General features: G+C 45.0%; 1 protein-coding gene across 5 annotated transcripts in view; it reads left to right on the forward strand.

Moving 5' to 3' along the window:
* The window catches only part of FAM135A (family with sequence similarity 135 member A), a 145,473-nt gene that overhangs the window by 37,786 nt on the left and 80,176 nt on the right, over positions 1–27,511 (forward strand). For all 5 annotated transcript variants that reach the window (XM_027832720.3, XM_037894285.2, XM_037894284.2 and 2 more), the window contains exon 4: positions 5,337–5,416. In XM_027832720.3, the coding sequence (XP_027688521.2) occupies positions 5,337–5,416 (80 nt within the window). The remainder of the gene's footprint in view (positions 1–5,336; positions 5,417–27,511) is intronic.

Genomic DNA, 27,511 nt, shown 5'->3' on the forward strand with positions numbered 1-27,511 from the left:
AACTTCAGGAGAGGCTAGCTGCCCTGTGCCTTGGGTCTTGCATGGGATTGTACTTGGAGTGGCTAGTAATTGGGTGGCTCTGGGAGACATGCTGTAGTAATTGAATGGTTTTTGCTAAGGTAAAACTTGGGTTTAGGTCAGCTGTAGCAGACTGGAGCAACCTATATGGTCTATCCTCAAACACTGAGTCTACTGAGCGTAAATGTTAAAGAGAAGGTTAAGGGATGACTTCATTACAGACTACAAGTACCTACATGAGGAACAAATACTTAATAATGGACTCTTCGGTCTAACAGAGAGAGGTACAACACAATCCAAAAGCTGAAAGTTGAAGCTACGCAAATTCATATGGGAAATAAGATTTAAATTTTTAACTGTGAGAGTAATTAACCATTGAAACAATTTACCACGGGTCGTGGTGGATTCTCCATCACTGGCAATTTTTAGACCAAGATGTTTTTTTCTGATGTTTTTTTCAAAAATATGGAATTATTTTGGGGACATTCTGTGACTGTGCTATACAGGAGTTCAGACTACATGATCACAATGGTTATTTCTGGCCTTGGAATCTGTGAACCCCTTCACTCTGCCCAGAGGATTCTTTCTGAAACATTGATTTAATTTACTCCTCAGTAAGCCCCAAAGGCCATTGTCATGTATGCCACCAGACTGCTGACAGTTCATATAACAAGATATCTGTGCACTGCTATTGACAGTTGCAATTATTCAACAAAAAAACCTTCAAAAACAGACTCCAACGAGAAACAGCAGAACTGGAATTCATCTGCAAACTGGACACCATTAAATTAGGCTTGAATAAAGACTGGGAGTGGATGGGTCATTACACTAACTAAAAACTATTTCCCCACGCTAATTTTCCCCCTACTGTTGCTCACACCTTCTTGTCAACTGTTTGAAATGGGCCATCCTGATTATCACAACAAAAGTTTTTTATCTCCTGCTGATAATAGCCCACATTAATTGATTGGTCTCGTTAAGGGTTGGTATGGCAACCCCCATTTTTTCTTGTTCTCTGTGTGTGTGTGTGTGTGTGTGTATGTGTGTATATATATATATAATATAAAATCTTCCTCAGGGCCAGCTCTAGGATTTTTGCCGCCCCCAAGCAAAAAAAATTTTGGCTGTCCCCGCTTTTTTTTCATGCCTCCCCGCCCCTGGCTCCACCCCTTCCCTACCCCTTCCCCAAATCCCCGGCCCCACCTCCTCCCCAGGATGTGCTACATTTCCCCCCCCATTGCTTCCTGCGGCTCCCCTCCCCCCCTGCAACGCCCCGCCCTAGCTCACCTCCGCTCCGCCTGCTTCCCTGAACACGCCACCGCTCCACTTCTTCCCCTCCCTCTCAGGCGAGGGAGAGGCAGCGCGTTCAGGAACTGCTCTCCGCCCCAGCTCGCCTCCGCTCCACCACTGCCGCCTCTCCCGAGCGCACCGCCGCTCATCTTCTCCCTCCTTCCCTCCCCGTGCAAAACAGTTTTGTGTGCGGCAAGCCTAGGAGGGAGGTGGGAGAAGCCGAGCGGCGGCGGTTTCCCTCAGGGGAGCAGGCGGAGCGGAGGTGAGCTGGGGCAGCAGGGGCACATTTCTAGGGGGCGCATGGCCAGCGCTGGAATGCCGCCCCTAGAAATGCGCCGCCCCAAGCACCTGCTTGTTTTGCTGGTGCCTAGAGCCAGCCCTGATCTTACTGTATTTTCCACTGCATGCATCTGATGAAGTGGGCTTTAGCCCATGAAAGCTTATGCTCAAATAAATGTGTTTAGTCTCTAAGGTGCCACAAGTACTCCTTGTTCTTAATATTCACAGTACTCTATTTGCAAATCAGTAAGGCAGTATACTGGTGCACAGTTTTGGTAAATAGAGTGTGTGTGTGTGTTTGTGTGCGCGCGCGGATGTGGATGTGCGCCTCACTGTAGTTAAGTCATTACTTTAAAAATCAGGGGATGAGATTTTAATTTACTGTTTACATATTTTGCCCTGAGCTGAACCCCTACAGGATTTTGATATTAGGATTAGAAGGTAAATGTTTTTTGTATTAAAAACTGCTTAAAGTATAAATCTGCACTGAGTATCATGAGGCCACCTGTCTTCAAAACAAATAACCCTCTCCTCTGTTGAACTACATAGTGCAGGTAATGGTATGTGGAGTTTTCCTGAATTGGAAGTGAGTAATGAGAGGAAAAGTAAAGATGATGAAATATATTTTTCATTTAATCATTTTAAACGTTAAACGAATACAGCAGGGCTTTGGAGCTGTGCTCCGGCTCCACTCCAGCTCCAGGCAAAAACGTGCGGCTCCACTGCTCTTGAGCTGATCTGCGCTCCAGCTCCGGGCTCCACTCCAAAGCCCTGGAATACATCCCTCAATCTCTGGATATATTTATGATAAAATAATTTAGAACTTGGATTGTAGACATTATTGTCATTAAATAGTATCATTAAGGTGAATTAACTTTTTTTTGCATGAAATAATTTTTAAAGATTTCAGAAATCTCTCTTCCCTTTTAAAACATACCTTTTCCAAATTCTGTTTTCTTTTCAGTACTCTTTTTGCTTTTAGCTTGCCTCTGGCCGAAGGGGCAAATTAAGATTTCAACTCAGCAAACCATCCCTATGCAGCAAAGTTCTTAACGTTAAGTATGTGCTTAAGTGCTTTGCTGAACTTGGACTCAAGATCCTGAACCTGCATTGAAAACTGTGCAGATGCAATGATCTGTGCACATGATTCTCTGTGTGTTTGGGAACCAGTTTTGTAGGTAAAGATTCAAATGGGATGAACTCTGAGTAAAGTGGCTGACATCTTTCCAAACTGTGTAAACTAAATATTTATTTTATAGAGTACACAAGTTTTTCATATGTAAAAACAACTTCCAAAACCTAAATTTCTTAAACAGCAGTACACTATGCTGAAAATCTGAGGTGGACCACCAGAGTTTTGAAGATTACCAGTTGTGTTTAACCACAGTTCAGCTGCTTTAGATTTAAATAAATTAATAAATAGTAGACTTATACAAATGCTAAAAAGGGCATATACTCTAGGTGCCTTTGACATAATTAATTATATCACAAAAAAATACCTTCACTGCAGCAGTACGATTCACTATAACCCACCAAAGGTGAGACAGGGAAGTTAAAAGTTTATATTAGTGTCACCTCCAGAAATTTTCTACCTTTATAATTCCCCCCCAGTTTTAAATGCTTGGGGTAAGGAGATGAGCTTTGTGACATGCCCCTCAGAGTATAGTTATTTTGGACTAAGGAGTGGAGCAAATTCCAAAGTAATATTCAGAATAACATGTCAAGATCTAGGTAGTTATTAGAAAAATGCTATATTTGGATCCAGAAATTATTACATATATTTGACTATATTGTATGTTTAAGATAATGGCCATTGATGAGGGTTGACAGTATGCCACCTCATCTTGTTTTAACTGAAATCATTATTAGCTATGAGGTGATGCAAAGTCATAGCTGATCCAGTGATGAGAAATAAATTCCTGTATTAGAATGCGTCCTGTATTAGAATGGATTTCTGTTGTGAAGAGTTCTCCTTTAGTTAAATAATCTCCTCAGTTCCTTACAGTAATAGAACTAGATGTTGGATATCTAATTTAAGTATTTTGTATGTATTTAATGAAAAATTATCATTCTTAACACATGCTTGACAGGTGATGAGTCACATCTTTGAGTATTTTGTTTTTATAGCTATTTTTTATACAGCTTCATTGTAGGTTTTTGAAAAATTGCAGAGCTTGTAAATTTAATATGGGTGCTGTTTTATCACATTTTTAAATGGTGATATTCTAGATTGTGTAAATTGTTCAGGGTAGGGATGGTCTTCCTTTTATCTCTTGTACAAGTATTGAGCACGTTATCAGCATTTAGTTATTAACAGTGCCTTCCAACATCTCACTATTTTTGTCACACAATTTTGGCCAAACTGAAGTTTCTTTTAACTTAGTTTTGTGTAAGGGTTCAAATTTAGAATTGATTTTAGTTACCTAGTTCTCTCTTATGTTACTTATGTTATGGTAGTGTTGAGAGGCTCTAGCTGTAACTGGAGCCCTGTTGTGTTCAGTTTTGGTCACAGTATTTCAAAAGAGATGTAATAGAAATAGAGCAGGATGGGGGACTAAAGTGAGTCATAGGAGATTGACATGATTGTGACTGCTTCATTTAGAGAAGAGATGAATAAGAGGAGTATGGCTGATGTATACAATAATGAATGGAATACAAATGATAAATCATTCACTGCTAATTATCCTTTATCATAATATGAGAATATGGGGACAGTCTGTGAAATTGAAAGAAAGCTAACTTAAAAATGATACAGGTAAATTCTTTACACAATGAATGGTTAACCTGTGGAACTCATTCCCACAAAATATTAGTGAGACTGAGCTTAGCGGGATTCAAAAAATGGATTAGACATTGATATGGGTTATCAGAAATTCTCCATTATGTTAGATGAGAATTAGATGAGATATTTTTTTAAATTGGAAAGGACCAACTTTTGTGCCTCTGATATTTTATGAAGAAGCTTCTTCTATGGGCATGTTATTCCTTAATTGTCCCCTGTAGAGCTTCTTGCAACTTCCTGAGAAGCACCAGTTCCTAGAGATGGGATACTAGACTACACAGAGCACTGGGCTGAATGCAGTGTGGCAGTTCCCAAGTTATGAGCTATATAAAAATAGAGGTAGACACAGTTCTTGTCCTAAAGACATTATAACCTGATAATGAGCTGGTCTAAATGTAAAACCTACCCTTCAGTCTAGCCTTTCCATGATGATGAAAATGGGAAGTAAACAGAACAGGGATCATGTAGTTTACTTTTAGACTTTTATGTCATGGTGATGAGATCAGCAGGAGTTCAGTAGATTAAAAGCAATATTGAAAATATATTTTCTTGAGATATTTTGACCAAAAACCAAATCAGTATCAATAAGGAACTAGAATGGGGAGGAGGCACTAATAAAATAGGGAAGAGAGACCCAGAAGATGAAATAAAGGTGGAAATGAATTGTATAATTTAGGCTTCAGAGTGTATTTGAGTTTTCTACCTATCCTTATAGTTAATGATAGGTAATCATGTGGATAGCAAAAGAAAGTTAAAATAGTAACCTCACATTTTAAGGTTTGGAATTCTCTCTCTCTCTCTCTCTCCTCCCCCCCCCCCCCCCACTTTTAAAAGTGTGAAACTTGAAGGTCGTGAAAGGAAAATATGTATTTTTGTATTAGAATTTTTGAATCTCTGCATATTGGTAAATATACGAGTGACTGTTTATTTCATAGTTTGCAAATTATTTTTTGGTCTCTTTCTTTAGTTTTTACCAGATTCGTGCTTCTATGAAAATTCCTCCAAGAGTGCCGCACAAATTAGAAGCCAGCTTGTTACCTGTGACAGGTAAGTACAAGAATTTTTATAGTGAATGTAGTCTAGTTTGACTACATTAATTAAGAGGACACCTCCAGGATTTTTATGTGCAGAGTCTGACTTCCTTTAAATTATTATAAGCTAAATGCCAGCAATGCTTCACGTTCCTCAATTTGTAATTTAAAAAAAAATCTGTAACAATAACTGAGAATAAAAAGTCTTTTTTTGTGCTGACCTATGTAAATTATCTGCCTTGTTCATCTTCACAGAACTATTCACTGAAGCTGACCGTACACTCTATTATTGGAAATGATATGGGAGAAACAAATAAAACAGCTTGACTTTCAGATTTCATGTTGAGTTTGCCGGGTTGCCAGGTAGAAAGACATCTTTTTGCTTGTAAAGTGAGCAAATTTAATGTGGACTCACTGAGAGATCCCAATCACCATGACTTTATTAAAAGTAACTAAGTAACTTTAAGTGGAACCACACTTGAAAGGGAAAATGTTCTGACATACTTATGAGATTAGAATTTTAGTCCATTTGTTTAAATAATTGTCATTGCCTTTATGTAATGCTATACACCGTATATACTCATTCATAAGCTGAATATTTTTGGTAAAAAAGTGATGCATCAAAGAGTGGGAGTCGGCTTATAAACGGGTCTACACCAAAATTTGATGATTTAAACTCTATGAAATCATTGAATTGAATATCTAATACATTGTCATTTTGTTTACCTGGAGCGTCTGCAGGCATGGCGTGCCACTTCCCCAAGCTCCCGTTGGCCGGGAACGGCAAACTGTGGCCACAGGGAGCTGAGGGGCTCCATGCCTGCAGACGCTCCATGTAAACAAAACGTCCCGACCCGCCAGCGGCTTACCCTGATGGGCCAGGAGCCAAAGTTTGCCAACCCCTGAAATATAGGGTCGGCTTATGAAAGGGTCATACAGTTTTTACTATTTTTACCTATCCATCTTGGCTTATAAACGAATGGGCTAATGAACGAGTATATATGGTATATTAAATTGTTTTGATGAAAAGGAATTTATTGCCCCTGAGGTAACCTTGAAAGTCAAGAGTACAACATAGATCTGAAGTGGGGAAGGGGAGCCAAGGTAGCCCTTCTGACATCGCTTTTAACAATACCATCTAAATAGCTATTTCCTAAAGTCTCCCTCTCCACACCCGGTCCCAGTCTCTTTTTCCAGTCAGTCTGTCTCCCCTCCTCCATCTCCTTGCCAATCTGTGTTGCCCAGTCTCCTTGCGAAACAAGTCCCAGCCTTCTTCCACTGCAACCCTGCTCCCAGTCCCAGCCTCTTTGCCCAGCCAGTACCAGTCTTCTCCCCACCTAACTCCCAGTGCCAGTTTCCCACTCCCTCCCCAACAGCTTTTAGTCCCAGTCCCTCCATCCACCCAACCCCAGGCTCCCTGACCCAATCTAATGCCTTTCTCCTCCTCACCCCATCCCCCCAGTCCAGCTCTGGTCAGCTGAATCAGGCACCAATCCTCCTCCATGCTTGCTTGAGTGTAAGCAAGGGGATCACTGAGAGCTTAGGGGAGACAGGCTTCCTGCTTTTAGTTCCAGTTCTCTGATCGAGCCCAGCCTGCCGCCTACAGCTCCATTTTCAGGGAAGGTCCAGCTCAGCCCTAGGCTGCTGGACTCTTGTTCTGAAGCTCTAGCTACTCTCTACTGAGCACGTACAAACTGCAGTTTTTCCATACACTTATAACTTGGCCTAATCTGGGTGGATTTTCACAGGAATGGCAAAAGGCATATCACTGGCATATACACATACACTCTCACACAAAAAAGCTTCCCCTCCCTAACTGAACCTGGTCAAATTTCAGATCTCTGCTCCAAAGCATGGGGGTGCTGAATCTTCTCAAAGAAAAGGTTGCCTGAATTTAATATGGGCAAAACAATGTAATTTCTTTAACCTCATTCTTGCAAATAGGTGAACCATTATTGCTGAAATTTCCCAAAACAGTTCAGCCTGAGGCTGACAATCAGCATGTAAAATTTCAGCCCAAATGGTTAAAGTTGGGCAAAATTATAAGCAATTGTAAATAGGTTTTGCAATAGGAAGTATGAGGCAACCTTAATAGGTGTTGCTACCTCTCCTGCTTATAATTATAAATGGGCACTGTTTATAGATTATAAACTCAGAGGGAATTATTGTGATCATCTAGTCTGACCTCCTGCATAAAACAAGCCTGAGGATTTCCTTGAATTAATTCCTGCTTTAAGTTCAGTAGCTTTGGTTTAACTGTAACATATCTTTTAAAAAAAAATATCGAATCTAGATAAAAATTTCTGGTGATGGAGAATCCACCAGAACCCTTGGTAAATTGTTCCAATGATTAATTACGCCCACTGTTAAAAATTTCCACCTTATTTCTATCTGAATTTGTTTAACTTGCAGCCATTGGATCTCATTATAACTTCCTCTGCTACAATGAAAAGCCCTCTTATATTAAATTTCTTTTCCCAGAATATGTTCTGAAGGGGTGATTTGATCACAGAGTATAAAAGTCTCTTTGATGAGCTAACTAGATTGAGCTCCTTGCGTCTGTCACTGTAAGGCAGGTTCTCTGATCTTTTAATCATTCTCATGGCTCTTCTCTGAACTGTCCCCAATTTACCAACATCCTTCATGAATTTTGGACACAATATTCCAGTAGCAATAGCACCAGTGCTGAAGATACAGGTAATATAATCTCCCTACTTCTACTTGAGCTTCGCTTGTACATTCAAGGATTTCATTAGCCTTTTTGGCCACAGCATCATTCTGGGAGCTCATGTTCAGTTGATTATCCTCATAACCCCCAGAGTTGCTGCTTCCCATGGTAGAGTCCCCTATACTGTAACTATGCCCATGTTCTTTGTTCCTAAATGTCTGACCTTATATTTGGCTGTATTGAAATGCATATTGTTTGCTTGTGCCCATCTTACCTAGAGATCCAGGTCACTCTGTATCAGTGACTTGTTCTCTTCATTATTTGCCACTCCTCCAATCTTTGTGTCATATGCAAACTTTATCAGATTTTATATTTTCTTCCAGATTATTGATAAAAATGTTAAATAGTGTAGTGCCAAGAACACAACCCTTAGAACCCCACTAGAAACGCAGCTGTTTGTTGATGATTCCCCATCTACAATTAGATTTAGAGACCTATCGGTTAGCTATCCATTTAATGTGTGCCATGCTGAATTTGTATTGTTTTAGTTTTTAATCAAAATGTTGTGCATAACCAAGTCAGATGCCTAACAGAAGTCTATTACATCGTTACCTTTATTAACCAAACTTGTAATGTCATCAAAAATGGTATCAATTTAATTTGACAAGATTTATTTTTGCATAAACCCATGCTGATTAGCATTAATTATATTACCCTCTTTTAATTCTTTATTAATTTAATCCCATATTAGCCATTCCATTATTCTGCTGAGGATCAATGTCAGTCTGATGGGCCTGTATTACTTGTATCCTCTTGTTTACACTTTTTTAATATTAGCATGACATTATCTTTCTTCCATTCTTTCGCAACTTCCCTCGTTTCCCAAGAATCATTAAAAAAATCTTAATGGTCCATGAAGCCCCTCAGCCAGTTCTTTTAAAACTCTTGGGTGCAAGTTATCTGGACCTGCTGATTTTAAAGTGTCTTTCTTCAGTAGCTGCTGTTTAACATCCTCATGAGTTACTGTTGTAATGGAAAGTATTTTATCATCATTATCATCTGGCTTTTCCCCAAAATATAGAAGAGAGATATTTTGAAAACTTCTCTCTTTTCTGTATTATTATTTATAGTTCTACCTTTTCCATCTGATAATGGATAATTGTTGGGATTCCTTTTGTTCCTGATATACTTAAAATACTCCTGGCTGTTGTCCTCTGCTGACTATAGATTTCTCTTTGTGTCCTTTTCCTTCCTTTATTAATTTTCTACATATTCGTCTAATTTATATTGCTAGTATCATCCCCTCCTGTTCCATTTTTATATCTATCTATCTATCTCTGCTTTTACTTCCCCAGGCTGTTTTTTTTTTTTTTTTAAACAAGTATAGGCTTTTTTCTTGATTGTGGCTTTTTCGGGGGGGCATCTAGTAAAAAAGTTCTTAAAGCTCCTAATATAAGTTTGCTTAATACTTTCCATTTAAGAACCCCCGTTTTCAGTTGCTCATAACTTGGTCACATGTTAACTGTTTGAGCAAAAATTTTCCATGTAGGGTATCTGCCTCAGACTGATTTTTTTTTTTTTTTTTTTTAAGTTTCAACTCCAGCAGTCAAGTCTGTTTCTAAGCCGCAGGCTCTAAGGCCAGAAGGGGCCATCATGATCATCTAGTCTGACCTCCTGCACATTGAAGGCCACAGAACTTCACCCACCCTTTCTATAATGGACCCAGAACCTCTGGCTGTGTCACTGAAGTTCTTATATCATGATTTAAAGACTTCAAGTTACAGAGAATCCACCATTTACTCTAGTTTAAACCTGCAAGTGACCCATGCTTCAGAGGAAGGCAAACCCCCACCCCCCCCCCCCGGGTCTCTGTCAATCTGACCTGGGGGGAAATTCCTACCCAACCCGAAATATGGCTATCATTTGGAACCTGAGCATGTGAGCAAGACCCATTAGCCAGACATCTGGAAAAGAATTCTCTATAGTAACTCAGAGCCTTCCCCATCTAGTGCCCCATCTCTGACCATTGGGGGTTTTTTGCTATTAGCAGTCATAGATGGGCAGCATGCCATTGTAGGCATCTCATCATACCATCCCCTCCATAAATTTATCACATTCAGTCTTGAAGCCAGTTAGGTTTTTTGCCCCCACATCGCCCCTTGGAAGGCTATTCCAGAACTTCTCTCCTCTGATGGTTAGGAACCTTCATCTGATTTCAAGCCTAAACTTGTTGATGGTCTGTTTATATCCGTTTGTTCTTGTGTCAACATTAGCGCTTAACTTAAATAACTCCTCTCCCTCCCTGGTATTTATCCTTCTGATGTGTTTATAGAGAGTAATCATATCTCCCATCAGCCTTCTTTTGGTTAGGCTAAAGAAGCCAAGTTCTTTAAGTCTCCTCTCCTAAGGTAGGTTTTCCATTCCTCTGATCATCATTATAGTAGCCCTTCTCTGCATCTGTCCCAGTTTGACTTAATCTTTTTTAAACATGGGAGACCAGAATTGCACACACTATTCCAGATGGGGTTTCACAAGTGCCTTGTATAATGACAATAACACTTCCCTATCTGTACTGGAAATACCTTGCCTGATGCATCCTAGGATCACATTAACCTTTTTCATGGCCCCATCACAATGGCAGCTCATAGTCATCCTGTGATTAACCAATATATTCAGGTCTTTTTCCTCTTCTGTAGCTTCCAACTGATATGTTCCCAGTTTATAGCAAAAATATTTGTTCTTAGTCCCTAACTGCATGACTTTGCACTATTAAATTTCATCCCATATCTATTACTCCAGTTTTCAAGGTCCTCCAGATCATCTTGTATGGTGTTCCAGTTCTCTGTATTGGCAATAACTCCTAACTTTGTGTCATCTGCAAATTTTATTAGCATACTCCCTCTTTTTGTGCCAAGGTCATGAATGAAAATGCTAAATAAGATTGGTCCTGAGACTGATCCCTGAGGAAACCCACTAGTACCTTCCCTCAAGCCTGATGGTTCACGTTTCAGCATGATCCATTGTAGTTTCCCCTTTAACCAGTTCCTTATACCCCTTTCAGTTCTCACACTGTATTAATCTGCATCTTCTCCAATTTAACTAATTTTCCATGTGGAGCTGTATCAAATGCCTGACTAAAATCCAGGTAGAATTAGATCTACTGCATTTCCTTTGTCTAAAAAATCAGTTATCTTCTCAAAGAAACAGATCAGATTGGTCTCGTACGATCTACCTTTTGTAAAACGGTGTTGTATTTTATCCTAGTTATCGTCAACTTCTATTTCCTTAACTACTTTCTCTTTCAAAATTTGTTTGAAGACCTTGCATATAATTGAGGTCAAACTAATGAACCTGAAGTTTCCCAGATTGCTTTTTTCCCTTTTCTGAAAAATAGATACGATATTAGCAGTTAGCGTATTCATAGGATATGACCCCCAATTTTAGACATTAATTAAAAACCCTTGCTACTGGGCTTGAAATTTCATGTGCCAGTTCCTTTAATATTCTTGGATGGAGATTATCCGGGGCCCCCAATTTGGTCCCATTAAGCTATTTGAGTTTGACTTCTACTTTGGATGTGGTAATTTCTGTGATGGGTTGGGTCACAGAGACCCCCTTAGGACTGCCACCTGATGTGGTGAGACTACCTCTGAGCCCGTTTTCCCTGGCAGCTTGGGACTTCAGAACTCTGCCTTGTTGAGCCAGACGTGCCAGTCTGCTCCAACACAGACCGAAGGTCTGAACCACGTCCCCCCAAAACTGCAGACTTACCTGAAAACCACGTAGCAGGTACTCCTGTCTCTAACACCCAGACACTCAGCTTCCAATGGGATCTAAACCCCAAATAAATCCGTTTTACTCTGTATAAAGCTTATACAGGGTAAACTCATAAATTGTCCACTCTCTATAACACTGATAGAGAGATATGAACAGCTGTTTGCTCCCCCAGGAATTAATTGCTTACTCTGGGTTAATTTATAAGCAAAAGTGATTTTATTAAATACAGAAGGTAGGATTTAAGTTGCTCCAAGTAATAACAGACAGAACCAAGTAAGTTACCAAGCAAAATAAAACAAAAGCACACAAGTCTAAGCCTAATACAGTAGGAAACTGATTACAGGTGAAATCTCACCCTCAGAGATGTTGCAATAAGCTTCTTTCACAGACTAGACTCCTTTCTAGTCTGGGCCCAATCCTTTCCCCGGTACAGTCCTCCTTCCAGCTCAGGTGGTAGCTAGGGGATTTCTCATGACTGCAGCCACATTTGTTGTGTTCCACCCCCTGATATATCTTTGGCAAAAGGTGGGAAACTTTTGTCTCTTTGGGTCCCCACTCCTCCTTCTAAATGGAAAAGCACCAGGTTTAAGATGGATTCCAGTACCAGGTGGTGATGGTCACATGTCCTGTGAGACCCCAAACCTTCATTCTTCGCCGCCTGACTCACAGGAAAGCTTGCAAGTAAACAGAGCCATCTACAGTCAATTGTCCTAGTTGATGGGAGCCATCAAGATTCTAAACCACCATTAATGGCCCACACTTTAAATAACTACAGTAGGACCTCAGAGTTATATTTTATATTCCTAGTTTCAGATAAAAGAATGATACATTCATACGAATAGGGTGAACACATTCAGTAGGTTACAAGATTTGTAATGATACCTTACAAGAGACCTTTTCCGTGAAGCATATTCGAGTTACATTGTATTCACACTCATTAGCATATTTTCATAAAATCATATGGAGTGCAACGTCAATTTCTATTTCCATATCCTCATTTCCATTAGCCACCTTGCCACGACCCCTAAATTCCTCATTATCCCTCTTAAAAACTGACAGAAAGTATTCGTTTAGGTATTGGACCATTGCTAGATTATTTTTAATCTCCATCCCTCAGTAGCATTCTCAGTGCTTAGCGGTCCCACTTCTTCTTTCATTGTTTTCTTTTTATTTATATGGCTATTACTCCTGATGGCATTCTGCACCAAAAAAAATCTGCACACAGTATTTTAAAGTTCTGCAAAATTTATTTGTCAGATAAACGTGGAGGCTTCAGTATGGCAGTGTGGAGCACAGACCACTGGCTGCACAGAGGTGGGAGATCACTGTGCAGCTTGTCCCCCAGGACACAGACTCAGCAATGAGACTGCTCCCAATCCTGACAGCACAAGGACCAGGCCTGCTGCAGAAACATGCCAGGCCCCGCCTCTCTGTGCCAGGTGCACCAGATGTGGGCAGGCAGGCTCAGCAAGGCAGGATCCAAGTGTGGAGCAGCTTTGTGTTAGGGGATCCAGGTGCGGGTTGAGAGGGTTCTGTGTGGTGCAGTCTGGGTGCGGGTGGCTCAGTGGGGGGATCAAGGTGTGGGGGGGATCTGAATGCACAGGGACTTGTTGGGGGGTTCTAGGTGAAATCGTAATGGGACACTGCAGGGGGGTCCAGGTGAAGGTGGTTGGGGCTCAGCAGGAGGGTCCGGGTGTGAGGGGTTCAGTGGGGGTTCAGATGCTGGGGGAGAGGAGCTCAGTTGGGTGGGGATCCAGGTGCCGCTAGTTAGGGCTCAGAGGGATGGGGATCCCTGTGTGTGTGGCTTGTTGGGGTGATCTAGGTGCAGGGGGAGTGGAGTTCATCGGGGGGTTCTGAGAACGGGGGAGGGTGAGGCTTGGCAGGAGCATCTGGGTATGAGGGGGTCTAGATGCATGGTGGTTCGTTGGATTGTGGAGCAGGTCCTTGTACATGGATCTCTTCCTCTGCAGCTGAGGAGCAATGGGTGCAGGCAGTGGGGGATGGGGGAGAGGGAGTTTGCAGAGCTTCCTGGAGCTGGGGGAGAAGTCTGGGGGTAGGTCTGGCCTGGGTCCAGATGCCGTGCAGGGGAAGAGGAAGCCCCATTCTCACCAGCTCAGCCAGGACTAGCAGCTGAGCCTGTTGCAGAGTAGGAGCCACCAGTCGGGTCTTCCCCAGTCCTGCCCCCTGCCCCACAGTGATTTACCTCTCTGCTGGCGCCCTGGGCACCCAAAACATATTGCTGGGGAGGGTTGCATGACCGCTCTTGTGGCTTCCCTTTGCTTTCCCGTCAGAAAGTCATTTTTCTGCAAGGAAGCAAAGAAATCTGCATGGGACATAAATTCTGCGCTTGCACAGTGGCACAGAATTCCCCCAGGAGTAAGCGGCTGTAGAACCTTTTCCTGTTGGTTTTAATTTCCTTTGTAAGGGTCCAACACTGCTTGGCTTTTGGCAGTTCTCACTTTATCTCTACATTTTCTATCACCAAGAGTTAGCTTTCCGTGCTGATCCTTTCCATCTTCCATTCCTTGTAGGCTTTCTGTTTTCTCTTAATAATCTGTTTGAAATGCTTGTCCGTCCAGCTTAGTCTGCAACTCTTCTCTTCAAATTTTTGCCCCTAGCTTGGGATGCAGGCTTCATATAGCTTCTGCAGCTTTGACTTAAAGTAGTTCCAAGCTTCCTCCAGATTCAGATCCTTGAGTTCTTCAGGGCAGTCCAATTCCCTACATTCCCTTAATTTTTTAAAGTTTGCCCTTTTGAGATCAAGGACCCTAGTTACAGACCTTTTTTTTTTTTTTTATCCCTCCATTTAGTTTAAACTAAATTAGCTCATGATTCACGTGAACCATGGCTGTCCTCTCCAACCAGTTTTTCTGTGAGGTTCTTTGCTACTTACCAGTACTTAATCTAAAATGGCGTAACCTCTTGTTGGTTCAGTGACTGATGAAAATATCATTCAGCTGTCACATCTAGGAATATCTGGGCTCTACCATTGTTACTAACACTTGTCCTCCAATCTATATCTGGCAAATAAAAGTCTCCCATAATCACACAATCCCAGTTGTATTTATTTCAATAAAAATATTAAAGAGGTTTCTATCCATAACCAAATCAGATCCTTGGGTCTGTAGAGACCCCAAGCACTATCCCTATGGAACCTCTGTGAACTTTCTTTACCAAAGTGATTTTGACCCAAACGAGATTCTGTGTTATCCATTCCATTACCTCTAATTTCTTTACAGTCTACTTCATAATTTAGGTACAATACTACTCTACCACCTTTCCTTTATTTCTGTCTTTGCTGAACAACACATACCCTTCAATACCTGTGATCCAGTCATGACTACTATTCCACCATGTTTCTGTTATCCCTATAATATCTGGTTTCCCTTCCTGCATCAGTAATTCTTCTTTGAGTGATTGCTCATGTGTATTCCACAATAGGTGTGCATGCTCGCCATGTGCACTGGTGCTGGAAGTTTTTCCCCTAGCAGTATCCATTGTGGGGAGCGCCCCTGCCTGCGACCCCTGAAGCGGCGCCTGCCTGGCATGGTATATGGGGGGCTGCACTCCCCTTACCCTCAGTTCCTTGTTGCCGCCAGTGAAGGTGCATCGGAACTGCTCAGCTCCAGCTTTGCTGCAGCTCGTCCCCAGAACTCTTCGTTTGTTCAGTAGTACCTGTAGTCAGTTAGCTAATTCAGTTAGTTTAGTTAGTCATCGAGCCCGGGCCGGGGCATGCCCCGTGCCCCAGGCTTTAAGTCATGTGGCTCTTGTAGGCGCTCTGTGCCAAGGAGCGACCCGCATGCAGATTGTCTGCGCTGCTTGGGAGAAACCGATATCAGCGAAAGGTGCAAGATCTGCAAGTCTTTCAAGCCCTGGACCAAAAAAGAAAGGGACATTAGGCTCTGGGCCATCCTGATGGAGTCGGCATTGGCTCCAAACTCGGCACCCCACTCCAAACCGGTACCCGGCACTGCGGCGTCAGTACGCGGAGACCCTCCGGTACCATCATCCAGTCGGCACCACTCCCCGTCCACGGGGCATGCCGGGAGGACAGGGAAGACTCCCTCTTTGCAGCGGCACCGAGGGAAGTCTGGGACAGAGGCTAGGCCCATGTCGAGTAGTCCTCGATCCCCATCGGGCTCTAGGCCTCCAACTCCCATTGAGCGTAGTAGCCCGGCCCTTTGGAGCAGGCCTCTCTGGATGTCCAGTTTCCATCTAGGCCCGAAGCCCTCCAGGCAGCCAGGGATGTCATGTCCATGCCGATGCCCGGAGCTCCGCCGCTGTCAGCCCCACGCTCCAGAGGCTAGCCACCGCTGGGATCACCGCAGTCGCCACCAGCTCAGTACCGGTCTTGGTTGAGGGAACGTTCCCAACACCACTCAGCACCCAGTGACTGTTCAGGGTTCAGTCCATGTGGATCGCTCTCAATGCCGGCCAGACTGTCTGGATGGGTGCCGTCCGACCGGGATTCCCAGCACTGCTCGTCTTCGCGAAGCAAACACCGATGGGACCGTGGTGGACGTCGCCAATGGTCCTCGTCTCACAGGAGATACTGCAGTCAGTCGCGGCAAAATCGTCGACGCTGTTCCCGCTTGGACTCCTATTCCAAGTCCCCGCCAAGGCACTGTAGCCCCAGGTGTCGATCTCTGGCATCTCTCGCCAACACGGATCTGCCCGTCGAGGCCATTCGCGGAGCAGCTACTACTACCGTCGGTGCCGCTCCTCCGCATTGAGATTGCGGTCCCGTGGCCGACATAGGTCCCAGCACCACCGATACTCCTGGTCCTCCCGGCACCACCGATACTCCCGGTCCAGAGGCAGCAGCGGATCTTACGCCAGCCTGGCCTCCCCTTAAAGCCGCCTGTCTACAGGCCAAACTAGCCAGCCCGAACAGCCGGCCCCACCTGTGCCTCAGCAAGCTCAATGGACCAAGTGTCGTGGCCAGCCCAGTGGTACCAGTAGGCACCGTGGCCTCCGGCGCAGTCCCTGGTGGGGGCTCGCACGGTGGCCGGGGCCTCGGAAGCACCATCGGTGTCCATCTTTCGACTGCCAGAAAAAAGGTCAGGGGGACCTGTGTCCTCGATACTGTGCCCGGAGTCGAACCAGGTGGTGGATTCTCCAGTGACGGATGACATCAAAGCACCGGAGGTCCCACAGGAGGACTATTGGGCCCACCAAGACCTCCTAAAAAGGGTGGCAGCGAGCCTCTACCTCCAGGCTGAGGAGATGGAAGAGCCCTCAGACTCCCTGTTCAATGTGCTGTCCCCTTCAGCACCGGGCAGGGTGGCCTTGCCGCTCCATGAAGGGGTAGTAAGAATTTCAAATGCCGTGTGGCAAACACCAGCCTCGTTGGCTCCCATCTCTAAAAAGGCAAAGAGCAAGTACTTTGTACCCACGAAGGGACATGAGTATCTGTATACCCACCCAACGCCCAACTCCTTGGTGGTCGAGTCGGTCAACCACAGGGAGCGGCAGGGGCAACCAGCCCCGACCCCCAAGGACAAAGACTCTCGGAGGCTGGCTACTTTCGGGTGAAAAGTGTTTTTGTCGTCAAGCTTTCAGCTACGAGTAGCAAACCATCAGGCTCTCCTGGGTCGCTATGAGTTTAACCTCTGGGAATCCCTCCCCAAGTATGAGGACTCCCTCCAGAAGTGTGTTAAGGAGAAGTTTAAGGCACTTGTGGAGGAAGGGGTGGCGGCCGCAAAGGCATCCCTTCAGGCCGCTTCGGATGCAGCGGACACAGCCTCACTGTCCATGGCCTCAGCGATGTCCATGAGACAGGCATTATGGCTTCTGCTCTCTGGGCTCTCCAGCGAAGCGCAGTCACCAATGCAGGATCTCCCTTTCGACGGGAAGGCTCTGTTTGCTGAGGAAATGGACACAAGGCTGCATGGAATGAAAGATTCCTGTACGACCCTCCAGACAGTGGGCCTCGATGTACCTCCTCCGGCAAAACCCAAGTTCAAGCCGCAGTAGGCTCCCGCCCAGACCACCCCCCCCGAAGTATGAGGCCGCTCACAAAAAGCAGCGGGACTATAGAAAGCGCCCGCAACGGAAATTCCTGGGTCTTCTAAGGGCAGGCAGGCGGGCAAAAGGCTTTTTTGACTGGATGCTCGGGGGTAGCCCGCCAGTTCTCAGCAGGGACCTACCCCCAATAAAGCTCCTTTTCTCCAGTCGGTTATGTGCTTTCCTCCTGGAATGGTCACGGCTCTCCTCGGACTGATGGGTCCGCAACACTATCTCCCAAGGTTACACCCTTCAGTTTGCCTCCTCACCGCCCAACCACCTTCCGTCCCCGTCCCACCTGGGGGACCCCTCTCACGAGGCTCTGCTTGAGCAGGAGGTGGGGCGGCTCCTGGACCTAGGAGCTATAGAGGCGGTGCCCAAGGAGTTCCTGGGCAAGGGGTGTTACTCCCGGTGTTTCCTTATCCCGAAGGCCAAAGGGGGGCTCAGGCCCATCATGGACCTGCGGGGCCTGAACCACTACATGGTGAAACTCAAGTTCTGCATGGTTTCCCTGGCCTCCATCATCCCCTCCCTGGATCCCGGGGACTGGTACACTGCCCTCGATCTACAGGACGCCTACTTCCACATCCACATATTCGAGGGGCACAGACACTTCCTCCGTTTCATGGTGGGACAGAGTCACGACCAATTCACAGTCCTACCGTTTGATCTGTCCACTGCCCCCAGGGTCTTTACAAAGCGTATGGGGGTGGTAGCGGCCTATCTAAGACGCCATGGGGTCCAAATATTCCCATATCTGGATGACTGGCTAGTCAAAGGCACCTCCCGGTCGCAGGTGAGGGATCATGTGGCGCTCCTCCTGTCCACATGTACTGCCCTGGGCCTGTTGATAAACAACGCCAAGTCCACGTTAGTCCTGGTCCAACGCATAGAGTTTATTGGGGCATTACTGGACGCAGCGTTGGCCAGGGCCTCTCTCCCACCAGACAGGTTCGAGACCCTGAAAGGGCTCATCAACTCGGTCACAAGGTTCCCAGTGACAACAGCCAGGGCTTGCCTACAACTGATGGGTCACATGTCTGCGTGCACATATGTGGTCCATCATTCCAGACTCAGAATGAGGCCCCTCCAGCTCTGGCTGGCTTTGCAGTTCTCCCAGGCCACGGACAGAATGGACAAAGTCCTCACCGTGCCAAACTCGGTGATCACCTCCCTGCGGTGGTGGTCTGCCCCAAACAACATGCTCCAAGGGGTACCCTTCAGGGTCAGGGTCCGTCACTGGAGCTGGTGTCCGATGCGTCGGACCTGGGTTGGGGGGCCCATGTGGAGAACTTTCAGACCCAAGGCCTGGTGGTCTCTGCAAGACCTACCCCTTCGTATAAACGTCAAGGAACTCAGGGCAGTGCAACTGGCATGTATGGCCTTCCGCTCGCACCTGGAGGGCAAGGTAGTCAGGGTCCTCAGGGACAACATGGCCTTGATATACTATATCAACAGGCAAGGCGGGGCCCGATCCTCTGCCCTCTGCTATGAAGCCCTCAGTCTGTGGGATTTCTATATAGCCCATAACATCTACCTAAAAGCCTTCCACCTGCCGGGCGCCCGGAATGTCAGGGTGGATCACTTGAGCAGGAATTTTTCCTCTCGGCATGAGTGGTCTCTACCCCTGGAAATGGCTCACCAGCTCTTCCGAAGGTGGGGTGTGACCAGGCAGAACCAACGATGCCCCCGGTCTGCTCCGGGGGGGGCCCAGGGAGGGGCGCTATCTCTGATGCATTTACCCTGTACTGGTCAGGCCAGCTCCTCTACGCCTTTCCCCGGTTCCCTCTGATCAGCAAGATCCTGGAGAAAATAGACAGACAAAGCCAGGGTCCTCCTCGTTGCCCCGGCATGGCCCAGGCAACACTGGTACAGTACCCTCTTGGGGCTGGCAGTGGCTCCGCCATGGCAGTTGCTGCTCTACCTGGACCTGCTCTCTCAGAACCAGGGCCACCGCCTCCATCCCAACCTAGCAATGCTTCACCTCACGGCGTGGCTGCTCAGTGGCTAGGTGGCAAGGAAAGGACATGCTCGGAACACGTTCAGTGCGTCCTCCTCGAAAGTAGACGGCCCTCCACTCACTGCTCCTATTGTTATACCAATAAAATAAAAACCAGCAGGATCTTATTAAAGGGAAAAAGGCAAAATACCACATTTATTGTGTATACAGAAAGAATCATAGTAAGCAGTTAGTTATAGCTATAACATTCCATTCAATCTCATATTTATTCACACATTCATACATACACACACACAGAAGTTCTGCAAGGTTGTTATCATAGTTACCAGCCTTAGAGTTGCTCATGCCAAGGCACTGGCCAGGTGGCCTAAACATGAGGAGGGAGCAGAGCCTTGTCAGATGCACATCTGATGCTCCTGGAAGTTGGTTTGCAGAATCAGACCCCAAAGTTCTCGCTTTCTAGAGTCCATTTTTATAGGAATTTCTTCCTATGCCAGTCTATGGGAATTGCTTCATCATGCTGTTGCTGAATCAATCGGCAGATGGCACATTCCTGACGGCTCCGTGCTGCTAGATGTTATCTTGTTCTTTGGTTCTCCCGTTCTTGAGGCTGTTGGGTGGATTCCAGTCTGCCCTCCGGGGGTCCTCTGGTTATTTCCACTTGACACCTTCTTCAGCCGATGGACACTGGATTCTTAGGCTTGCACCTCCCTGATCATTCAGTTATTTCCGCACCAAGCATCCATTCACATACATCCTCTATCTCTATTTTAATCACAATTGTTAATACAACAAAAGGGCGGAGAGTCTCTGGGTGCTGTTTCTGTTGTTACAGAATATTGCTTTGAGTCTCTCTCTGTGTGAATTGCTTTGAGAACAGACACTGTCTTAGAATGTACTAACGCAATTAGCAGCTTGCAAGTTTCACACATAGAGGGAGAGAAACAGTACCAAAAACCAAGAGACCTCTTAATTAGTAATACCTTGGAATTTAAACTATGGGGACTCAAACTCATTTGTGATTTTAATACAGAACTTCTTTAATATGATCCAACACTATGTGGCGAAGTGGTCTTGGTTTTCAAGGTGGGCTGCATGCCAGGGTGTTTCCCCAATGGCCGCCCCAATCCAGCTTATCCTTGATTACCTCCTCCACCTGAGGGCCCAGGGACTGGCGCCCTCCTCAGTCAGGGTACACTTGGTGGCCATATCGGCCTTTCATTCCCCGATGCAAGGGCACACGGTGTTTTCCCATGCTATGACCGGCCGGTTCCTTAAGGGTTTGGACCATCTCTATCCATATTCCAAGCCCCTGGTTCTGCAGTGGGACCTAAACCTGGTGCTGGCTCGTCTCACGGGGGCCTCGTTTGAACCACTGGCCACGTGTTCCTGGTCTCACCTCTCATGGAAGGTGGCCTTCCTGGTAGCTATCACGTTGGCCAGGTGGGTCTCAGAGCTCAGGGCCCTAACCTCCGAACCGCCGTATACGGTTTTTCATAAGGACAAGGTCCAGCTTCGCCCACACCCCGCATTCCTCCCAAAGGTGGTCTCCGCCTACCACATGGGTCAGGACATTTTTCTGCTAGTCCTCTGCCCCAGGCCTCACATGACTAGTGAGGAATGCCATCTCCAAACGCTCGACATGAGGCGAGCTCTGGCTCTCTACCTCGAGCGGACCAAGCTGTTCAGAAAGTCTTCGCAACTGTTCGTCGCCTCGGCTGAGCACGCAAAGGGTCAGCCGACTTCCACCCAGTGGCTTTCTAAGTGGATCACTTTGTGCATCTGTTCCTGTTATGAGCTGGCGGGGGTTCCCCCACCGCCCATTTGTGAGGGCACACTCGACTCTGGCGCAGGCCTCGTCAGCTGCCTTCATGGCCCACGTCCCCATGCAGGTCATTTGTAGGGCCGCCACATGGTCTTCTGTTCACACGTTCACCTCGCACTATGCGATCGTCTCCCAGGCCAGGGATGATGCCGGGTTCGGCAGGGCGGTACTCCGTCTCGAGAACTTGTGAACTCCTACCCACCTCCAACAGATATAGCTTGGAATCACCTATTGTGGAATACACACGAGCAATCACTCAAAGAAGAAAAGAAGGTTACCTTTTCCATAACTGGTTTCAGAGTAACAGCCGTGTTAGTCTGTATTCGTAAAAAGAAAAGGAGTACTTGTGGCACCTCTCTAAGGTGCCACAAGTACTCCTTTTCTTTTTCCATAACTGGTGTTCTTCAAGATGTGTTGCTCATGTCTATTCCATATCCCACTCTCCTTCCCCTCTGTCAGAGTTGTCTGGCAAGAAGGAACTGAGGGTGAGGGGAGCGCAGCCCCCCTTATACCGCTCCAGACAGGCGCCGCTCCAGGGGTCACTGTGGGGGGGGGGGGCGCTCCTCAGTACAGGTACTGCTAGGAGGAAAACTTCCGGCACTGGTGCACGTGGCGAGTACGCACACTTATTGTGGAATAGATATGAGCAGCACATCTCAAAGAACACCAGTTACGGAAAAGGTAACTGTCTTTTCTAGTTCCTCCATTTTGTCGCCCAGGCTCCTTGGTTGGTGTACAGACACCTTAGTTGTTTCTGCTTGGCTTCATCCAGATTCCTCACCCGATTAGGTACTGTCATTCTACTGCCAATATCACCTACCTAACTGTTAGTGTCGTTGGTATTGACACTCTCTTTGCTCTTGGTGTCCATTCTCCTACCCTCTGTTGCTCCTTGCTCCATTGCTGTGTCCTCTCGTACTTGACTTTCCCTCCCATTTAATGTTAGAATCAGGCGTGGAGATTACATGTTTGTTGTGTTCCCCCTGGTGGCACCAAGTAACATGCAGGAGGAGCAGCCTGACTGGAATGGAGAGGGTTGAAGAACTGTAGGAACTGGAGCCAGGGGGTCTGAGGGTGGAGGGGAGCAGAGGGGACAGAGACATGCTAGGAGCATAGAGACAGAAGAAGGGTCTGTACCTATGCAGAAAACTCCTTCAGAATGTGGAATTGCACTCAGGAGTCCAGAGTGTCTATGTTCCTCTGCTGTCAGCAAATAGCCATGAAATTCACAAGCGAAATGTATTTCTCAGCTCCTTTTAGGAGCTGATCTTTGTAGATGGTGACAACTTACTTGTGCTACCAGTTAGTCTTTTAGCTCAAGTGGTAGAGGTCTCTGCTGTGTATCTAAAGGCTTGGACTGCACTGAGGACTCAAGTTGGAGAGCGTCATGAATTCCACATGAGAGAATTACTGTTTTTCAGTTTGTGTTTTTTAAATGTAAAAGTTGGAAAATTGAGCTCTGAAAAGTTAGGGAACGCCAGAATTAAGGTTGATTGTGTAATGTTAATTTGGCCCCGTTCTGCATGTCAATTGTGATACAGTTTTTAATTACCTGATTTTACTATTCTTTCCACAGACTCCCTGCCTCACTCAGTGCATAGAATGAACCTGCTGTGGGGATGAATCAGGGTAGTTTAGTGAATGAGGCTGTGGCTGTGTCATAAATATAAAGGGAAGGGTAAACACCTTCAAATCCCTCCTGGCCAGAGGAAAAACCCTTTCACCTGTAAAGGGTTAAGAAGCTAAGACAACCTCACTGGCACCTGACCAAAATGACCAATGAGGAGACAAAATACTTTCAAAGCTGGAGGGGGGGGGAAACAAAGGGTTCTCTCTGTCTGTCTGTGTGATGCTTTTGCCGGGACCAGAGCAGGAATGCAGGTCAGAACTCCTGTAAAGGGTTAATAAGCAATCTAGTTAGATATGCGTTAGATTCTGTTTTGTTTAAATGGCTGATAAAATAAGTTGTGCTGAGTGGAATGTATATTCCTGTTTTTGTGTCTTTTTGTAACTTAAGGTTTTGCCTAGAGGGATTCTCTGTGTTTTGAATCTGATTACCCTGTGAGGTATTTACCATCCTGATTTTACAGAGGTGATTTTTTACTTTTTCTTTAATTAAAATTCTTCTTTTAAGAACCGGATTGCTTTTTCATTGTTCTTAAGATCCAAGGGTTTGGGTCTGTGTTCATCTATGCAAATTGGTGAGGATTTTTATCAAGCCTTCCCCAGGAAAGGGGGTGTAGGGCTTGGGAGGAATTTGGGGGGAAAGACGTTTCCAAGTGGACTCTTTCCCTGTTATATTTGTTAGACGCTTGGTGGTGGCAGCAATAAAGTCCAGGGAGAAAAGGTAAAATAGTTTGTACCTTGGGGAAGTTTTAACCTAAGCTAGTAAAAATAAGCTTAGGGGGTTTTTCATGCAGGTCCCCACATCTGTGTCCTAGAGTTCAGAGTGGGGAAGGAACCTTGACAGGCTGTAGGACCCCTGTTTTATTTGTTGCAGAAGTGGAAAGATATGTAGTGAACATGGCAGGGAATTGCAGGATGAGAGAGGATGATCTCTTGGGTAAGACAGGTGAATGCTGCCCCTGTCAGCTGGATTCTATTTCTGCTGCTGCTGAGTTCTTGTATGATGCTGGGTAAGTCAGTTCAACCAAAATTTTTACAGCTGGCCACTGTTTGTGTGTTCCTCCTTTGCCGGGCACCCAACATGGAACATGTGGGGCCTGATTTGCAGAAGTGTTGAGCACTCACAGCTGCAACCAGAGTCAATGGGTACTCTGAGTATATAAAGTGCTATAAAAATGCTAAGTATCTGAAAAATCTACCTCCAGGTGTCACAAATTGGGTGCCCAAAATTAGTGGATACTTGACAATTTTAGCCTTAATCTCTCTGTACTTCAGTTCCCCAGCTGTAAAATGGAAAGAAAAATGCCAGGTACTTTCACAGGGTGCTTTGAAGATTAATCGATTTAATATTTCTGAAGCACTCGGATACTATGATCAGAGCACCTTAGAAATGTAATCGTTTTGTATCTAGTGCCTGGTGTGGATAGTGTTCCCAGCCAAGAAGGATTGGGGCTACACATTGAATGAGGAGGATAAAAAGAAACGCTGAATAACTTTATCCATTAATTGAATGGGTCAGGGGGTCTTGTGAAAGTAATAGTATGTGTAAGTAAAGACTGTGTCATAATTAGGCTTGGAGGAATTAGTTTTTTATTGGCAAATGTAGCTAAATATCAGTTTAACCTCTCACACCCCTTATTTCCATCAATAATATTCAAAATTTACGGCAAGGCAAAATATGAAAAACCTACTTGAAAACTTCTTAGAGTTTGATTTAAGGGTATTTACTTTGTATATTTTGACATATGATGTTGACAATCGTTTGGTTTTTAATGTTTATAAAGCTTTAACTTTTTGAATCTCAACATCTAAAGTCTAAAGAGCCTTCATTAAGTAATTGTCTGACACCATCATAATTTCCTGCAGCTGTGAAAATTTAAACTGATAAATTTTAAAAAATTAAAAATAAACGGATATTATCAAACAAAGTTCAAAGAAAATAAAAATCAAATTCTAACAAACCTAGTCCATAGTGGCCCAATGGTGACGACTTAAGTTTGCATAGGCAGCCATAATACTGGTATTTCCTAATAATTCCTGACTTTGCAACTTTAAAGTTCTTTTAATGTATATTTTTTGGACATAATATTACAGAAATGCACAAGGACCTCAATCAAGCCTGAGTCTCACTATGCAATGTACTGTATATACACACATGGAAATACACGGTTCCTTCTTTTTAGCGTTTACAATCTAAGGCCAGTTGTTATATAAAGGATGTAAGGAAAGGGATACAATCATATGCCCCTGGAAATTGTTCTAACATTTATAAGTGCCTGCTATCCCAGTGTAATAAATCTGGACAGTTTTAGTTCAGTAGCTGCTCTGAGTCCTTCCTGCTGTGAGGAAATTGATCAATCAGATTAGGGATGGTCTGTCTGCTTCCATGTTGGTACAAGAATGAATGAATTCTCCACTGATTTTATTCAGTGATTCCCTAGCTTGACCTTTCAGTCTCTCCCACCCTGAAGCTGCATAACCCATAGGAATTAACCCCCTAGAGTATATCTAAGGTTATTGAGAGACTACTCTGAAGAGTCTGTAGTTACTTTTTTTTTTTTTTAAATATCTGCCTGGGTATCAAAAGAGTAGTTTTTTTCTCTGCCAATGCTGCCAAGATTTGGGTCAGATCTGTTGAGTCCTGTGTCACATTGGGTTCCATAAATAGGTAACGGGTCTGTCATAAATATAAAGGAAAGGGTAAACACCTTTAAAATCCCTCCTGGCCAGAGGAAAAACCCTTTCACCTGTAAAGGGTTAAGAAGCTAGGATAACCTCGCTGGCACCTGACCAAAATGACCAATGAGGAGACAAGATACTTTCAAAAGCTGGGGGGAGGGAAAAACAAAGCCTCTCTCTCTATCTGTGTGATACGTTTGCTGGGGACAGACAGGAATGGAGTCTTAGAACTTAGTAAGTAATCTAGTTAGATATGCGTTAGATTCTGATTTCTTTAAATGGCTGAGAAAATAAGCTGTGCTGAATGGAATTTAGATTCCTGTTTTTGTGTCTTTTTGTAACATAAGGTTTTGCCTAGAGGGATTCTCTGTGTTTTGAATCTAATTACCCTGTAAGGTATTTACCATCCTGATTTTACAGAGGTGATTCTTTTTACTTTAATTAAAATTCTTCTTTTAAGAACCTGATTGCTTTTCATTGTTCTTAAGATCCAAGGGTTTGGGTCTGTGTTCACCTACGCAAATTGGTGAGGATTTTTATCAAGCCTTCCCCAGGAAAGGGGGTGTAGGGCTTGGGCGGATTTTGGGGGAAAGATGTTTCCAAACGGGCTCTTTCCCAATTATATACCGGTTAGAGGTTTGGTGGTGGCAGCGATAAAGTACAAGGGCAAAAGGTAAAATAGTTTGTACCTTGGGGAAGTTTTAACCTAAGCTGGTAAAAGTAAGCTTAGGAGGTTTTCATGAAGGTCCCCACATCTGTACCCTAGAGTTCAGAGTGGGGAAGGAACCTTGACAGGGTCTCACTCACAATCACTGCTCTTTGAGTTTGATTTTATTATTTATTTATTTATTAACGGGGAAGAATGAGGAAAGGGAACTGTCCCAGTCATGTAAGTGTAAGGCAGGATGATGCAGTAGACGATGCTTTCATAGGCCCTACTTGATAACTGGGCTTGAGGAATCAGCCCAAAACGACTCTTCACAGGAATATGTGTTTGTAACAGAATGGCTTGCCTGGGGGCTGAAGATCCTGGGGCTAAGCCAGCCCTGATTACCAGACAAGCCCCCCCGTAAGTGAAATCAGGGGATTCTAATAGAAAAGGTAGCAGGAAGCTGTAAGGGAGTGTGGTTGAGAGAGTAACTGAAACTGCCAAAGGCTGGAAACCTGACAGTAAGCTGTGGAAGTTCAGGAGAAAGCTCTCCAGGCAGGGAACCCCATGAGAGACCCTGCCCAAGGAGCAGGGCTGAGACTGCAATGGCATATCTGAAAAGGCATCTGGAGAAGGATAAACTCCAGACAAGAGGTGCGGGGAAGTAGGGATGTAAATATCGTTTTAAAAGTTAACCGTTTAAACAATTAAAAAAATTTGTTTAAGCGGTTGACGGATCAAAGGGCTGGCTGGCGCCGCTGGGGCTGGGGCTGATCTGGCCAGCGCAGCTGGGGCTGGGCTCGATCTCCCGGAGGGTACTGAAGCCAACTGGGGAGATTTTAGCCCGCTAAAAGTCTGGCAGCGCAGCGGGGCTAAGGCAGGCTCCCTACCTGCCCTGACTCCGTGCGGCTCCCGGAAGTG

The sequence above is a fragment of the Chelonia mydas genome, chromosome 3 (assembly GCF_015237465.2).
Source record: "Chelonia mydas isolate rCheMyd1 chromosome 3, rCheMyd1.pri.v2, whole genome shotgun sequence".
Lineage (NCBI taxonomy): Eukaryota > Metazoa > Chordata > Testudines > Cheloniidae > Chelonia > Chelonia mydas.